The 19,024-nt window shown below is 42.7% G+C and overlaps 1 protein-coding gene across 1 annotated transcript in view; it reads right to left on the bottom strand.

The window, feature by feature from the left end:
• Positions 1 to 19,024, bottom strand: part of LOC122535143 — a gene marked incomplete at its 3' end in the record, with an annotated part of 165,779 nt that overhangs the window by 96,143 nt on the left and 50,612 nt on the right. The window contains exon 2 of the mRNA XM_043666391.1: positions 12,364 to 12,521. Within this exon, the coding sequence (XP_043522326.1) occupies positions 12,364 to 12,451 (88 nt within the window). The remainder of the gene's footprint in view (positions 1 to 12,363; positions 12,522 to 19,024) is intronic.

Raw genomic sequence — 19,024 nt, 5'->3', positions numbered from 1 at the left:
GTGCGTCGCTTTTACCGAGAGTCCATTAATAACGATTCGCACGCCGTACTAGTAAATGATCACACTTATTATTTATACTCTCGCCGCCAGAGAAGATGGATCTGTTCATTTTTAACGACGACGCGATTACGCGCATTGAAAAATCAATCGGCGATTACCGACGGCCCGCAATGTAATTCGATCGAAACGAAATAATTGCAAATGAGAAAGCCAACGCATTTACAAATAACTCGTCCTTTTCATTTACGCGTTATCATTTCCTTTTCTTTTCACATGCAGAGATTTGGAGTAATAATTAATGCAGAGGTACGAGAAGGAAAGTAGAGTGAAGTGTATTTTAAGAATAGGATGGTATTATAATTTCACATTCTGGTATTAATCAGGATCAATAAATAACTTAAAGTAATCGATGAAATTCGTATAAATTTGCCAAAAATTGAGTTCTTCGTTAAATATCGTCTTTCACCGCGGTCGATTAATAGAGAATTACAGACCTAAAATACGCTTTTATACGTGTTAAATACGCTCCTACACGTTCAAATTATCTTCCCTCTCGACGAGGATAAAACCTACTCCAAACATCGAGCCAAATGCTATTTGCACTATCCATTCTGCACAGATTCTATAATTCCACCTATACATACGCACGTCGAATAAAGTTCGATTACAAAGATATCGCGCGTCGAATTTTAAAGCCTCGAGTGTCGAGAAAAAGAAAGAAAGAGAGAGACAGAGGAAACATCAAGTCACTTCTCAGGCAATATGTCTCGAAGTGAAGCGATCACTAGCCATCTCCACATTTCGTTTTCGACTTCTTTCGGTTTCGCGGCCGGTTCTTCCAGCAACTTGCCGTTCCCGTGCAAGTGGCCGTCAGATAAAACTCGCCGAACTGAAGTCCCCGCGGACGCGGGAAAGTTCTCGCGAGAAGAACCAACATCGCTATAAGCGATAAGAGTCGCCGTGGCGTGAAAATTCTGCGAGACGGCGCGCGGCAGCTCGCGGCCCGCCCGCGCCGCGATTCTCCCTTTATGTTTTAGTTTCAGCCTGATAAATTGTTTACTCGTCCGGGGGAAGTTTCAAAGTGACTTCGCCTGCCCCTTGTCTCTTTCTCTCTCTCTCTCGACGTCATAATGACCGACGCGATGCTCTTTTTTTCTCCGACGCGACCGTGTCGTTTGCTCGAGAAACTCGACTCTGGTTTTCTCGAAAAAGAAAGAAAGAAAAAGAGAGAGAGAGAGAGAGAAGGGGGAAGAAAAAAGAAAAATAATAAAGAGAACAAGGAGAATTCACGGTGGAAAGTTTCCGCCGCGAAAAGGAACCGTTAAGCAAATCCTCCGGCAGAACTGGGCCAATTTGCCGCGGCTGTACGTAATACTTGCGCGCTTGTGGGTCGAACTGTCTTCGCGAGTAACCGTACCGTCGGAAACAAATGCGGATAATGAAAGAGGAATCTGTCACTTTCAGTTGGCCAAGTTATCTCTCACGAAATTAGTTACATTCGTGGTTTCCTTTGGCTGCGCCACGCAGACGCGATACAATTATCAAAATAAAAGCACTTAATCTCCCCGCAGAGACAACGTTATGAGATATTTTATCGGAACGATGGAGAAGAAGACGAGGAAAATGAGAAGAAAAGAATTCAACATCGAGTGACGAATTTTGGTATTAAGAAAAGAAAAAGAAAAATATATATATATATATTATATATACTATATACTTCAAAGAATATCGTGCAAAGGAAGGAAGAATGTTTGATAGATTATCAAGACTATATTACTAATGCATATAGACCGAAATTTACTTCTTTCAATTTTCAGACATCATTGTGCCTAATTACAACCGAACTATAATCGAACTTCTGATTGAATTTACTTTTTTGTTCATTATTGTATCTCTTAACCTTTGCGTATTACTTGTAGGTGATGTTAAAAGAAAAAGAAAAAAACTATTACTTCAAACAATATCGTGCATAGGAAGGAAGAATGTTTGAGATGATTACTCTCTTGATAGATTATCAAGACTATATTACTAATGCATATAGACCGAAATTTACTTCTTTCAATTTTCAGACATCATTGTGCTTAATTACAACCGAACTATAATCAAACTTCTGATTGAATTTACTTTTTTGTTCATTATTGTATCTCTTAACCTTTGCGTATTACTTGTAGGTGATGTTAAAAGAAAAAGAAAAAAACTATTACTTCAAACAATATCGTGCATAGGAAGGAAGAATGTTTGAGATGATTACTCTCTTGATAGATTATCAAGACTATATTACTAATGCATATAGACCGAAATTTACTTCTTTCAATTTTCAGACATCATTGTGCTTAATTACAACCGAACTATAATCAAACTTCTGATTGAATTTACTTTTTTGTTCATTATTGTATCTCTTAACCTTTGCGTATTACTTGTAGGTGATGTTAAAAGAAAAAGAAAAAAACTATTACTTCAAACAATATCGTGCATAGGAAGGAAGAATGTTTGATAGATTATCAAGACTATATTACTAATGCATATAGACCGAAATTTACTTCTTTCAATTTTCAGACATCATTGTGCCTAATTACAACCGAACTATAATCGAACTTCTGATTGAATTTACTTTTTTGTTCATTATTGTATCTCTTAACCTTTGCGTATTACTTGTAGGTGATGTTAAATATTAAATATTATTGTATTATATTAATCATTGAATATTATTAGATAATATACTTATGTCACTTTGCATTTATGATAGCTAATTATACGTACGTATCGACTCAGTAGCGTACGATAGAAATAGAAAGTCACGTCGATCGTGACGTTTGAAAATCGGTGGAAAATGGAAACGTGGCGAGCGAAAGCAATACGGGCGATCGTCGCCGCAAGGATAGAATATCCGCGTGGAGGCGCGGGCAGAATTGATATTTCATGCGTAGAAAAACAATAACGGGGCTGGCAACGGGAACCCGGCCGGCCGGGTCGAGCAGATTTAATTCCTTAAAAGCTAGTGCATTTCGAGATCCCGCTTTTACCCGGAACGTTGGGCGTCCATTTGCTTTGCGCGCGCCACGCGAGAGGAGCGGTCGCGAATGAAAGATAACGAGAGCCGCACAGGCCACGGAATAAATTCTCCTAATAAAAATTTGTCGCTCCATGCTTCACCGACGCGGCTCCCGACCCCGTCACAATCACCGGCGTGCCGAAAGAAAAGGTGAAAAACCGTTCTAGTTTCGTTTCACGCCTGTGAGATACGCGCGCAGAGATACAAACGATTTCTGATGCTCGGAGAGTTTTGATTTAGTCGAGCCAAATACGTTTGCCAAATCGATTAGCGAAACGAAAAACAGAGAAGTGGGCAGTGCGCGTTCCATTTTCAAATTCCTTCGAATATTTATGTTCAAACAAACACATTGTAGAATGCACTGTTGCAAGCTTTCGTCTACTAACAGTATAGAAATATACACGAAATCGTATGTCCTCGGGATATTGGCCTCTGGAATAAATAGTCATTCTGTTTTATCATCCAGCAGCGTTAAATATTAATTGTCGGGAACATTTTTACAATTCAAATGTGATATGTTAAGCACAGACCAAAGTGCTTCGAGAAACAATTGAAGAAACGGGGTTTACCAAACTTTGGCAAAACTTCTCTACCGCGGAACAACTATGTACAGTGTAATAGTTGAAATCTTAATACTACATTAATTATATTTACAGTCCTTGTGAAATGACAAATAAATGATCAACCGGCGATAATCACGTGGCGCAAGAACGAAGAAGTACAAAAAAAAAAAAAACTGTTGAAGAACGTTGCGAGTGTTCCTAGTGTTCAAGGGGGTTGTACAACATCCAGAAATACAACCGGGCGAGTTTCCATGATTCTAATCCCGGCGAACGGTGTCTCGGAGGCAGGGAAACCGTTTCCAGTGGCGGGGACCGGCTTTTGTCAATTTAAACCGTTTAAGCCGCGAGAAACTCGGGCACGCGAAAGGCGACACAATGAAACGGGCCGGGGCTTGCAATTAGCACGCTCGTTTACGTCGCTGCACGCCTTAATAAAGCGAGGATATAATCGCGCCGCGACGTAACCCGGCAGGAAAGGAAAAAGAGACAACGTCGAGGGGAGACGCGTCGCGCTTGGTCACAGAAACGAGCCACAGAAGTGGCCTGGTTCGAAAAGGACTCGTAATTAAGCGGAGTGGAGACGGTGGTCCGCTCGTCACCACGCATCGTCCGCCGTTTGTCCGCGCTTTGATCTCGACTCGCGACGCACAAGGCGCATCCCGCCGCGAGATCGCAGCTTGTCTTTTCCCCGCGACGCCTCTCCGGTTAATTGGCAAATTCGGAAAATATTCCAGCTGCACGTGGCGGCAGCCAAACGTTTTTCAACGTTGTCCAATGTAAAGGCCAATACGCGTACACTGTAGTGCAGCTTTTACCCACTCCGGCGCGGGCGAAATTGGAAAAAGGAGAGTTTGTTTTAGTACCAATTTGATTACCGCGTTCGAAACCCTTGAAATTCTGTTTTTGTTGTTCCGCGTTTTTTTGTTGTTCGCACGCAATTCGTTTCGCAGATTAAAAAAATCATATTGCTGCGATGAAAGGGGGGTAATTGCGAACGCGCGTAGAATAGGAAGTTGCTTTCTATCCTTTGACACAGCACCCACGAACAGTTTGCATCTTGATTGAGTAAGCTACGACATTGCGCAGACTTGAAACATTAATGGCTAAAAAGTTGTCGGATGATCCATATCATTGACCAGATAACTGATCTGACTACTCTGTTTCGACAGCTACTTCTCGTTTAACGTTTCTTCAGTACGATAATGTAATTTGACGAACGTGTGTTTGTGTTGAATTATCGTAAAAAATCCATCACAGCGAAAAACCATCGTCCTCGATATGTTTGACGATCGTGAGGATAAGCATCGCACGCAACAACTTTCCAACAAATACGACTCGATTGTCGTACGTTGGCAAGCTTTATCGTCGGCAAAATTCGATAAAAAATTCACCCGCTGCTAAAACGAGCCTCCAAGCGAAATTGAGCAACACGGTCTCGCGAATCAATCATTTCAATCGGCTCCTGTTCATTCTCGAGGTCGGATCAAAGTGTTACTCAACAGTTCCCTCTCGATTTTGCAAACATTAATCTATTCGCGATACTGTTGTTTTTCCAAACACCGATGATATTAGACTGGTCATCATGTATAAAATATCTTAGAACATCCAGCCATCAGTTGTCCAGTATTTTATATTAAATAAAATGATAAAATTGATTCAATATACGCGTAAATACGTACAATGAAATACAGAAGTCTCTGATCCATTGATAATTTTGAACAATTCTCAATGAGACTTCCAAAATCTCTCGATGAGACTTCCAAAATTCGTATCAACGAAGATGCTATTTAGTCGAGCCTGATTATCCCAGGATATCATACATCAAGAATTATCAAACAGTTCCTTTTCCCAAAACCCAGTTTACTTTTAAGTAAATTTACAAACGTTCATGTAGCGACAAGATGAAGTAAAAATTAAGAAAAAAAAAAAAGAAAAAAAAAACAAGAAAGAGAAACGTGCTTCTTTTCGACACTGTTTTCTAAAACCCTATTAACCGAGTCCTTAATCTGACGGAATTACCATGCGACGTTTACCCACTCAGACGGTCCATTTCCCCGCTAAGCAGGAATTGTCTCCAATCGTATAACGAACTTGGCGCAACAACAGATTCTAATACCGTTCCGAAGTGCATAACGTTATTGCGCCCGACGGGAACTCAGCAGGCAACAACCGCGACAAATTTTCGCGGAATGGCGTGGTGCACGCTCGCCGGCGTGGTTTCGTTGTTCCACAATCCTATTTCTCGGTAATTGCCCTAATCGGCCGGCGTAATGCGGGATTTACGATACGCAGAACGGTATCGCGATCAATGGAAACGCAGCCCCCGTAGCCTTATTGCTCTTTAGCACGTGGTGTCGCAATCGTCGGGGCATCGGTCTACTTTCTGCTGCTTGTTTCCAATTCCCGCGACTCCGCCCGATTCTTGCGACTCCGCCGAAAATTCAAGGGCTCTCCGGGGCCGATTGAGGCCGAGTCGATGGATCGAAACCGCTTGTTCAGCGCGACACACGCCTGAATTTGAAACGGTGAACGTTGATTAGCCCTCGAAACGTGGAGACGCTGCGTTTCGAGAGGCAACCGCTTTACGAACCGTGCCAATTCACCGCGCCGTTTCCATTTCGCCGGTTCTCGGTTTCGTTCGACGACTTCACATAGACAGGGGCAATAAGACGGCTGCGGGGGTTGAATCTCAGTTAGGGGCATTTTTTTTTTTTTTTTTTTTTTTTTTGAATAGGATGTTTGCAACATTGAGTAGCACTGAGTTACTCCGTGGTTGGAATTGTGACTTTCAATTTGAAAGAGAAAGCAAACTGTAGCCCATCGAAATGTGAATTTGAATTTTCAGTTTTAACTATTCGAACTATATAACCTGAAGATTGACAAATGTAATGTAATTTTTTTTGAAATGTTTATAATTTTACAATCGCAAGACCGATTTGTTATATAATTGAACTGAAACAATTAAGAATAATTGAATTAACAAAAAACTAAAAAAACTAAAACCGGCTGTAACTTCGAAACGATGGAAGAATTTACAATCTCAAGACCGATTTGTTATATAATTAAATTAACTGAAATAATTAAAAATAATTAAATTAACAAAAAACTGAAACCGGCTGTAACTTTGAAACGATGGAAGAATTTCATCTGGGAAAGTTAAAGGGTTTCAAATGACGTATGATTCAGTATGAATTTTTAATTTTTGACGAATACAATTAACGAAATGAAAGTTAACCAGAAAGTTCGTTTTATCTAGCAGACATATGTCACAGCAAATATTCTATTCTACTCTGCACAGTTTAATAAGAACTTTCAAATTACTTTCATTATTTTCAATTATTTTCGTATTATCAATTTAATAATTTTATGAAATTTAACATAACCAAGGTCATATGTCAATTTTAAACTTTCTTTTGTCATTTCTTGACACGAGGTAACGAATACACTATATGTTTGAACATTGAATTACATTATTTACCGCGATACGATAGTTACACGATATCTATTCGTGATGATACATCGTTTTAATAAATCGATAGCGATGTAAGTACCCGATTAGCTGAACGTTCCAGCGTGACAGTAAAATCCCGATGACAGTGCTCCAATAGGCGTAAACTATGAAAAGGGATTTGAAATGGAAAGAGTAAATAACTTTTCAACGCGGATTTTATTTATTATTATATCCCGCTCTCGACAATCACCGATCTCTCGTTGTGTGATTTAACAGTCATCAAACGCTCAAAAATACCGTAACGAGCAACCATCCCTGAAACTACCGCTGAGTGGGAATTTATTTTGTAGCACCATCCAATAGATTTATAAAACGAAAAATGTATGTAAAGAAATATCGGCAAAAATCCATTCCAGTAACCTGATTTTTTCCTGATGGAACCTCGGTCATTCATTATTCCCGCGTACGCGTTTCACGATTGCTTCGCCCATTAATACGGCTACAATAATTCCCATAATTAATTTCCGCTAAACGCAGAAAAGGAAGAATAACGAAACCTAAACAATAATGTTATAAATGGAATTGCCGATAAGCGATTACTGCGTCTCAAAACTCAATCAGAATCTACACCGGCACGTTTGTAGATGTCTTTCGACGAATATATTATATTATATTATCGTAATTTGAAATTTCATTAACACCGTTACGAGATGTCGCCTATCGTGTTTATGTTGGCGAAATCTGAAGCAAATCTGAAAATATACATAGAAAATTACAAGGTATATTCAACACGGGATGAGATCATCAAAGTATTTAAACAGTCGATTGCCAGTTATATTAATAAACTTCAATAATCATCGAGATAATATTCAATCATTTATTATTTTTAATTGCACGCCCGCTTGATTATTTTTAATCACATTTGCTTATTTTATTACATTTAATTACATGCTCATTTCGTGTTTAAAATGATCATGCTGTGCTTTACCTGTCCATCGTGGAGCAATTACTCACGATATATAATTTCTACTAAATACACGTTACACGATTTTTAGTAATTTTTTTTTTTACTACATATTTTCTATGTAGTAAATTACAATTGCAATGTTTGCAACAACAAATGTAATTTTCTTGTAATTTTCATGTACGTTTGTCTCAAATTTCACCGGTACAATTATAACACTCGTGTTTCATTACACTGTGTTAACGGTCAAAAATGTTTCATACGATACAAACAACGCGGACACGACAGTTTCCTGCCCCATTGACGACGGCCGAGATTTTTCTCTCAGGATTTTCACTTCTTTTCTGTCGAACGACCACGAAACGTCGTACATTCTTTTTCAAACAAAAGTTACGCGACCGTTCTCGTTGGCTCTCCTCTTCGTTCGCGTAATTTGGCTGACGCGATATAAGCGGACAAAATCAAATGAAAATGAAAACCATCCAACGGCGCGTCGAGACTGGCTCATCGCGCGACTAGTTCTCGAAACAACGACTCGCTGAACCGAGTATTCCTGGTACGCTCATTGTCGGGTTCTATATTAGACACCGAGGACAACTTGCAAGCTCGCAGATGGCACTGAACCTCTTATTGTTGGCTCGTAAGAATCTTCCCCTTTTATTTTTCGAATTTTCCTGTTTATTCTTCAGTTATATTTGCAGTCTTCCACCCTCGTTGCGACGTGCAAGTTGGAACACATTAATGGTTAATGAGAATATTATTACTTTTGCATTTTACATGTATCATATTTATTGTACGTTTGTGATTTGACAGGTGGCAAAGAATGAAATATACGATTATACTGGTTGTATTGTTAATACACTTTTAAGGTACACTTTTCGTTACGTTGCGGATCAAAATTATGCGCTAGACTACGCCCTGAGACTACAATTATCGCGTACGCTTAACGGTTAAATTCACTGGTGAATTAACGAGGAAGATATCGTTCTTTACGATCGCCTTAAGAAGATATTTCCATTCGTAATATTCCTATTCATCCTTTAATAAATGTCGAGTAATATTAGCTCACTTGCACGGGGGAGAATATAACTGATAACAGTATTCAGTATTTTACAAGCGTTCTGTTCCTTCGTTTCTCAAGTGCGTAATATGTGACATAAAAACGGAAAACGTACGTGAACGTAAGTATATTTTAATTCTCTCATAAGTAACTGATGCCATCCAGTAACATATTGAATGCACGTTATCTATCAGAACCTTTATGGCTTTCAACAATCGAATATTTCAATCTAAATTAATTAATTTTAGAAGTTTCAAAGCATCGAATCACATTTGAATTTTTTTCAAGACACCGAATTATATTCAAAGTTATTCGAATTTTTTCGTCGTATGTTCAAGACTCAAGACTAATTAAAAATTTTAAATCGACTGATATTGAATATTTTGTCTTATGCTTAAAACTAATTGAGAAGGCATTGAATCACATTCGAAGCAATTTCGAATTTTTCGTATGTTCGAGACTCAAAAACCAATCAAAATTAATTTAATTAATTAATCCATTAATTAACAAGTTCCAAGGCATCGAATCGTGTTCGAAACTATTCGAACTTTTCGCCACAAGTCGAGAACTCAAGATCAGTCAAGACTTCCATGAATCTTAATCACATCCTAGTCACTACATTCGGAGTGATGAAAATTTTCACTTTCATTCAGGTAACTCGGATAAGTTCGAAACTCGACTGTGAGATTCAAACATCCATCGCTATCCTAACCCACGTCTCTTGTAACGCTGGGACGAATATAAGAACCAGGATATAAGAACTCGAGCCTGAACCGAAAGATATTACCTCCACGACGGCCTTAATTCGCCGTGGGCTCGAGGTTCCCGCCCTGGTGAGAATTTTTTCGCGAGATTCCGCCCGCGCATCGTCGGGGATCTGGGTCAATGGGCGGCTGCAACTGCCGTCCCCTCTCGTACACTCTTAAAGGGTTACGATAGTGGCGTCGTTTTCGGGCGAGCCGCGCGCTGGAAATAAAATCTCGACGAGACGCGGCCGCAGCTGTAATCCGGCAACGGTACGAATTGCACGCGGCGATTGAAAGAAGCAGCGCGGTCTGGCAGTTGCGAGGAAAATTGTGAAAATTGTCATCGGTTAACGATCTGAACACGTACGCCTGTTTCATTCGCTCGTCCCGATACCGGCGAAGATACAACGAAACTTGTCGCTCGTGCACGATACTGTCATTCCGCTGGATACTCGAACGAGAAATCGAAGCGATCACTTATCAAATCTTAAGCAGTTGCTTCGATGAGAATGTTGCGGGATCGATGTGAATTGGAGATCCTTTCGGTCTTTTAATTGGGTGAGTAATTTCTCGTAATCTCAAGGAAACTCTTCTAGATCTAACCATGTAGTTCGTTCTAAAGAGATTTCTGAAAGCGCATTTCTTTCGTCGTGAATGTGATTTATTAGACCATCGTTGAAAACACGAAATTGCCCGTTCGCTTTACGTTAAGATAATAAAAAAGATCTCTCGCTATATACGTTATATGTCCAACATTGAGCAGCAATGGTCACAATAATAATGACTCGATTATCAAGAGGCAAATTGTACAATATACTACGTCATAAGTACGTACATTGGAGAAGATGACCATATATTGTGCCACGAAATACACTATGAGCGTGACAATATATATTTCATCATAGAAGTAATTATCTATTCCGAATACAGCAATTTCAACATTGGCATTAAAATAGTCCCCGATAGAGAGAGGATTAAATAGAGAGAAAGAGAAAAGAGAGAGAGAGAGAGAGAGAAAGATAGATTTGTATCTGAACAGAAACGAACATTCGTGACCCATGGTATCAAAAGCTAACACCGTCGAGGCGAGATGGAGAGAACGATGGATAGAGAAGAAGCGAAACAATGAAGCTTACATCGAGAGAGAGAGAGAGAGAGAGAGAGAGAGAGAGAGAGGAAATTCCCGGTCGCCTGGTCGCGAGAGAAGCCGTATCTCTTCGGTATCTCTGAAACGCGACGGTGTTTCGCGCGTAAATAGTTTCCCAGAGACATTCACACAGCGGAAGTTGAGCGTCCGCGCGGCACCACTGGCTCCCTCTTTCTACCTCTAACAACTATTTGCTCTCCAGGTGACCTTAATCTAGGAAATGGTCACTAAGAGGTGTTCTCTCTGCGAGAGTAAGCAAAGCGAAACGCGGACAAACGACCGGGGAGACAGGGAATAACGCCGGTCACGCGAAACAGCGAAGAAGCCAGACAGAAGGCTGGCGGCCAACAAAACGGAGAAAAATGACGGAGAGGGAAGGAAAGAGCAGAGCGGAGAATGAGGATAGGACGGCGCGGAACGACGCGTACTCCGTTCTCCGTGTGTGCTTCGTCAGAGAGGTGGCATGCGTTGCGCGAATTGCGCGCCTTCCCGAAATAAGGTCGTGTAAATTCAGAGGCAGGCTCGTCCTCCACCTCCCCTCACCGCCACGGTAATTCCGTGAAATGGCGCCAGTTTGCATTAAGCCAGCGCCGCGCCGTTGTCTCGCGGATCGGTTATGAAACGGTTATGCGTCCACCGGATTCTACTTAGCCCCGCGTAAGCGGCGGCGAATTAAAATGTAGCTCGCTTCAAGGCATTTCGAAAATTGTCGTCGGATCCGCGCGGATTTACCGCGGCCTGTAACGATATTCCTACAACCTGCGACACCGTATTGCCACTAACTCTGCCAATAAAGGAAGAAGAAGAAAAAAGAAATTTCCTTCTGCTAAAAGTGATAATAAAAGGGGGAGTAAAAGAGCATTGCCAAAGCCGGTGGGGGGGGGGGGGGGGAAGAAGAACAAATTTTACAGTTCCGCAAAAGTAAAACTGTCGCCTTTTCGACGGTCGAAACTCGACGGTTGCGCAAATATTTGTCGCGCGTTGAGAGGGTAGTTTACGAAACAGTGGAGTGGAGTACAACGATTATCCCGAAAACTTGGTTCGAGAAACTCGTTATCCCTTCGACTTACATAATTTAAAAACAAGGCTAACTGGGTCGGTCATCCAACAGGTTCTCGATCTTCGTTTCCACGGTTGCGAAACGTTTTGACGACACCGGCACTCTGTTTAAACGATCAGAATCTCGAGCGAGACGAGAACGAGGAGCGCCCGGGTCCGCGGGGAAACTCGGTCAACGACTTAACCAGATTTACCCGGGGGAAAACTTTCGGAAAATTGACGAAGGACGCGGAACGTCACCGTTCTCGTCCTCGTCGTCGACGCCATCGCCGCCGTTGTTGCCTTTCGGGACAAAACATCTTCGAAACGGAGTTTTCTTACCTCCTTGTCGGGAGCTGAAGGCACCGGCGCTTCCAGCGATGATTAGAAGCAGCAGCGGGCTTAATAAAGCTCTCGAGGAAGGCAGCATCTTTCCTGTACTCCTACCGGCGCCTGCGCGACACAGGGTCCTTTAACCGGCTTCCCTCATCACAGCCTCCCTGTAAAAAACAGAGAAAAAGAAGAAAAGATGATGAATGATAAGAAATTATTGCCTGAGGATTCGTCGGATGATTTATTTTATCGTTTAACTCTTTTGGGCCGCGTCGTGGCTTGAAAAATGTCCCGTGCCCTTTCAATGGCACCGATATGCACGATATGGATCGTATATTTTTCAACCTGGCCAAAGAAATTAAAATAGGTGGAAATATACAGAGGATGTCGCGTCGCGCTTGAACTCGGCTTTTGCACAATTAAAGACTTGTATTATTAATTTACCGTTAATTAATATTGTCAATCTGACTGTTAGTTACTTAGGACGCTTACTTAGTTTCTTAGTATGAGATTTCTGTACAACTTTGGAGCGTCTTGGAAGGGTCGCACGAATAAAAGCGTTTGCAAGCACTTTTTACTTTCCGACGACGACGACTCACCAAGACCTCATCAGGAAATGTTAATGAAAAAATATTATTTAAACAAATTCAACGACCTCCTCGAATTCGCGTAACGTGAAACGTTCTCGCGATTTAATTCAAACAAAATACAATGAAATTCGTTCATTTCTCAATTTCGTCCAATGAACAATTGACTGTTACCCGAATGAAATTGCAATCGTTCAATGCCGCGATGGTGGACTGTCTCTCGGCACATAATCATCTTCCTGGCAATGAGAGCCAGCTATCGAAACAAGTTTTCGGTGGATTATGCACGGCGCGCTCCTCGGCATCGGCAAAGCGAAAGTTAACCCTTTGTTCCGTTCGTCAATTGCAATTATCCAGGCTGCACGGGTGATTACCCGTGTAATTCTTTTTCAGCCAGGAATATCCTACGGGTTGAGGCAGCCCCGCCTCTTTTCCTTCGCTTTTCGCGCCGATCCGCCGGGGTTAATGAGCCCGGAACATTTAATCCGGCGTTCATTAAGGCGTCAAAATTTGTTACCTTGGCCGCGCGGCGGAATAAAGCGTCTCGCTTTTCCCGCGTATCGCGCTGAAAGATCCCGGCAATCGTCGCCAATAAACGGCCAACGAACGCGGCCATTATCCCACCGTTTCCCCATGAAATATCAAAAAGCTTGCTCTCTCCCGTCCGACCGATAAATCGTTTCGCTTCTCTAAACCTAAACGTGCCGCAAAGCCTTCGTGCCTCTTTGAAACAGAGCGACGTCGAGGAGAAGCTTTCGCTTTCGTTTGACGATCACATTTCGATCTAATCGCCGAGAATTCCATTTCGCTTCATTTCAGAAAGGGAGAGTGTTAACTTTTAAAGGAAAGTGTGAAATTCGAGTCAAGTTCTTCTCGTTGTCGTTCGATGACATCCATAGAAGTTCGATTGATGAACTTTTGTGAAAGATCAAAGATGAAAATGAACGTGACCCGTTAATGTAATAGATAATAGTTGATGAAAGTTCGCTGAAATATTTATTATCGTATAAAAGAATGCTCTGGCAAACAGGGACACTTTCGATTGAAATTGAAAACACGATACGTTATAACTGGACTGCGAATTTTTACGCATTTGCGCGGAATTTAATGACACATAATTGAATGCATACAATAAGAAAACGTCGTTCGAATTACAGAGCCTTTTACAATGTTCGACACGCAAAACAATTCTCTATCGAGGCTCGAGTTTTTCTTAATTATATTTCCAAAGCAGCCTAGTTAGAACACGCCGATGGCAAATTAACAGCCGTCAGTGTGAAATCCTTCGATCATCGTTCGTTCTCTTCTCTTTTCCGGTACCCCGTTAATCCTCGTTAGACGTTCGATCCGCCGGCGTCGGTGATTTGTGTATATTAATTAAACAGTAATTAACTCGGAATGTGATTGGTCGTTTGTTATATTTCACCCGCCGTGTGCTCCAACTTCCAATCCGCCCGCTGATTGTCGCCGCACGAATTGAAATATAATGAAATTCTGCGCCGGTTAACGATCACGATCGTTCGCGCCGCGTTAAATAAACGTTACTTCACGCAAATCACGCAACACAATTTCACACGGAGAATTTCGACGTGCAAACCCGTTTTTCCCGGGATTCTGAAAATCTTTTCCTTCGTTTTTCATCAGCCATCATTCCCCTTGCCGCGTATTCGTCACGGCCTCGACCTCCCTCGATCTTGGCCGGGGGTTCCGTTATTTTTAACTCATCATTAGGGGTCATTAAGTCCCCAGCCAGCGAAGGGAGGAACGTCGACAGTGACCCTCCGAGCCAATTGCGGCTTCGTCGCTGTTAAAATTAAAATGTCGACCCTAACGACTCTAGTTACGAAGAAAGGCGGCATGCTCGAGCTTTTTATTAGAAGACTCTATATGGCGAAACCCCTCGTATTCGCGGGGATAAGTATCGAAGTTCATGGCTGTCGCGTGCAGTAATCCACGGACAGTAATCGCGCGTATGAATTTCACGGCAAAGTTTAATCTGTCGCTCGGTTAATAAAAAATAAAGCAGAAACGACAAAACGTGACGATGGAAATTATGCGAACGGGGTTTGGGTTCAAATTTTATTTGAAACGAAGGTGAAACGAGTGGCAGTTTGAAACGATTCGCGAGTTTTAAAAATGGAAAGTGAATCAACCGCGAATGGTCTTTCGTCCGAGTTAATTCACTGAAATGAGATAACAAACGATCCCAAACGATGCTTTGTCCGATAATATCGGTACCATGGGGAATTGTTTGCAGTGAATAAACATCGAGTATGAAGTGACAGAAATTGTCTCGAACGAACTGAGAAAGAAAATCGTTCGGCCAAACTAACACAATATAACAATGTGTCAATTGAATGATTATTATATCATTATAATATTACTCTCTTGAATAATTATCTTCTAATATTTTTATTCAAATAGAATCAACTATCTCCGTTCGTACGATCATCCTGATCAAACGAATTTAGCAATGTTTCATTTAATCCGCCGTGAGTACCGCCGATACGATCGAGAATTTCGTCGAGCAAATCGAACAACAAAGTTTTTACGGTCAACGATTGTACCTACTGTAGAACGCGATCCACTCGTGTTGCGGCGCAACAACTCGACGTTAAACAACGCTCGAAACTTCCTTGCCGAAAGCTCATCGATACGAATATAACGAGCAACTGTTCGAGACGCGGAAGGAAACGATTCCGTGATTGGCCTGACCCTAAATTCCGCGAAACCACTCGTCGTCCATCGGCGAGGGCGAACGTCCGGAAGAAGAACCGGGACGATCGAGCCGAGATCTCTCCGGTCCACGGGACGGATCGAGCGTGTCGGTGTTTGCACGGACTTATTTATTTTTCCGCGAAAGACAGAGCTCCGGCCGGGGAAGCTATAGCCCGGCGCTGTAGAAAGAAGTAAAGGGGGAGAAGAGAGTAGCGTTGGCCCCGAGGGCGCGTTGGATTTCCATTATGCTAAACCGCAAATGGAGTCGTGCGATCGAGTGTCTCTCTGCGCCACCCCTCGAGGCGCACAAAGCCGCTGGAATAAGGCTCCTAAGGTGTAATGTTACCGAGAAATTAAATTCTCTCGTTCTCTGCGACCGCCTTCGCCGCCGGCTTACCCCATCGTCCGATTTCTACCTCTCACTCTCTCTCTCTCTTTCTCTCTCTCGCTGTCTCTTTGCTACAGGCTGTTTCACGAACCGTCCAGGGGATTCCTCCGGCAAAAACAGAGCGATTTTGTAACGCTGCTTTCCCAACAAGCTTCCTCTCTTTCCAGCTTTTTGTTCGCCGTCACTCGCGAATAAGACAGAATGGCCATCGTTCTACATATACCGAGTTAAGGAAGGCGATGGAACAGTTGCAAACGAGACAATTTTTTTATATGTTTCGTTAGCACGACAAGGAGACACGAGCGTGGTGAATACGGTTCGGTAAAATTTGAAAGCAGCTACGAGATTACAATTTTCATATACGTATATACTTTTTTCATTTTGTGCTCGATCGATATAATCCCAATAGAATTTGCCTCGTTGCGCTATTTAAATGAGATTTCAAAATATCTTCGCGAGTAATCATTGGCGCGTAGAGTGTATTATTGGTGCGGCTAATAGTCGTATCGTTTGACAAACAGAGGCAAAGCTAGAACAGTACAAATTAACGTTTCGCTAATTGTAAGCGGAGGCTAATTAAAATTTCATCACAAATCGTACGCTCGTATCAACGTCCAGTTCTCGTCATATCGTTGCTCTTCTGCACATCTCTTCTGGGATGTTTAAAGTGTGATCTTTAAACAGAAAAACTGCCAACTGTACCAGAAAAACTACAAACTGTCCAACTGTCGAACTGTCTGTTCGAATCGCTGCAAGTCGGTACAAGTCGCGTTGAACGAGTTGTACGACGTCTCGCGTTCGCGTGCCTCGTTCCAGCAGCAACTTTCTCGTCACGGCGCAAATGAACCCGCTGCACCGCAATCTGCACACACACACACTCATGTGAACAAAAGGACTCGCCTGACATTCGAGCTTTTTGCAGGAGAACACGTCGTCGACGATGATTTTCTCAGGTTTTCAGCACGCGTGAGCCGACCTCCTCCTCTTCCCATCATCCTCTTCCCCGAGTCGTCACAGTGAATTACGGTGAAGGGCTGCCAGTGAATTTTGATCGCAACGAAAGGCGCTCGAGACGACCTCGGTTGCTCCCTCGACAATAGCCACCTCGCCTCGAACCGAGAATCATTTCTCCTCGGTCTCGAGTCGTTTCGCCGTCTCGAATTCGATCGTCGCGAACGGACACAAGAACCGACCGGCTCGGTTCACCCCGGCGAAACGAAACTGCGTGGTGGCTGCGAGTGACAAGCCGCGTTTCGAACCGCGCAAGCCCCTCAGCTTTCAAAGCTCAGGACGGCCGCGATATCCGCCTCTTTGTTCCGGGCGTCTTGATCCCGCGAAGATTGGACGTAAAAGGGTTGACCGCGGGGCAAACGAATCGCGTACTTTTTCTTGTCGAGGCGTCAGCCTTCTCGCGGACGGTTTCGAAACTTCTGCGAGAGACGCGGAACACGGCTCACGTTTCTCCGTCACAGTTTCTCCGGGAAACTTTACTGAATATAAATATTGAATCTCTATTAACGGTGGCGAACTTTCTGCCGTAGGTTAATTTTACTGGCTACCGACTGAAAAACGTTTCTCGAACGTTGCTTCTTGGGTGGCCGATAATTTTTAATCTAGCGGAGTATTCATTTTTCACATTCACTTTTATCGTCCGTTGGAAATGTCATCAATTCGCCGACGTTTCCCAAACAGTTCGCAATGATATTCCACGTTTATCGTTGTAAATTGTTGTTATATCGTTATCTCTCGTTGCAAAGTACACACGAAAATGTGAAATTTCAGAAGGGAATATTTTGTTCATCACATCGCCAAATCGGTTCGATCAACTGTCCAACTCGTACAACTTGATACGTATCTTTCAATTTCTCGAATTATCAAACTTCCAAGCGGGAGTGTGGTAGATCCGCGTAGGATTCGAAAGGCGTCGAACGAGCTCCTCAATTAAGGTATTACTCCGGCGGCTAGGAATCAAAGACGGTGCTCGCGGAATTGTAAGACGATTCCGTTCGACGCGAGATGAGGAGCGGGGTGAGACCCGTCACTGGAAACTGATCGAACAAAGAAAATTCTCGACCAACTTTGGAAACCCGTGAAGTTCGAAGCGTCGCGTCGGAACGCCGGACTCATTACCATTCGTCGTATTTCACCAGAGATTTTCTTCTCTTTTTTTTTTTTTTTTCTTCTCAGCTTCTTTTCTCCTTCCCCCTTCGTTCGTCGTCGACGTTACCGTGCCGCGGAACGAACGGCGAAAATTAAGGTACGCCTTTCATCGCAATACCGCGAACGCGGCACGAACGAGATTAGAGCAGCCTCGGGGGCGTATCTCGTCTTTCGAATTAGCGCGAAACTCATCTCGCTTGTATCTGCCGGCCGGCGAAACGTTGGGATGAATAACAGAGGGGTGGGGAAAGGGGGGGGGGCGAGGATTATTAAAAATTTCCTGTTTTTCATTGCCATCGGGTCTCCCCCTTGCCGGTTTAAACGAATCGATGGAATTCAGAAATTCTGTTGGGCTTGGTTTTAATTCTTAACAGAGGCGAGTTTAACCGGCGGATAATTCGTTGCGGAGCGAATGTTGTTGGACTATTTCGAAAACGTTCTTCGTTCATCTGTTAGTTTCAAATCTACCATGGGAAATAGATTTCCGTGGGGATTTTCGCTGGATCGATGTGAAAAACGACCCGAATAAATAAATCGGCGAGTCGAAATTCTACGAATTTCGAACGAGTTTGAATTTCGTCCCCGATGACGCGAACGAATTTACGATATATCTGCCCCCTCGGCGAAACTCCCCGTCGGGCGATAATAAAAATTAACCAGAGGAAAGAACGGAGGAGGCAATTATCGGTCTGGTGTTCCACTTCCAACGGACAAAGAAGCGTGGGAAAGCGTGGGATTCGGGGGAGAGAGAGAAAAAAAAAAAAAAAAAAAAAAGAAGAAGGAGCCCGCGGCATCGAACAATGCTTTTTAATTTCCG

Source organism: Frieseomelitta varia, unplaced genomic scaffold (genome assembly GCF_011392965.1).
Source record: "Frieseomelitta varia isolate USP_RPSP 00005682 unplaced genomic scaffold, Fvar_1.2 scaffold_677, whole genome shotgun sequence".
In the NCBI taxonomy this organism is placed as follows: domain Eukaryota; kingdom Metazoa; phylum Arthropoda; class Insecta; order Hymenoptera; family Apidae; genus Frieseomelitta; species Frieseomelitta varia.
This window is presented reverse-complemented; position numbering and strand designations above follow the sequence as displayed.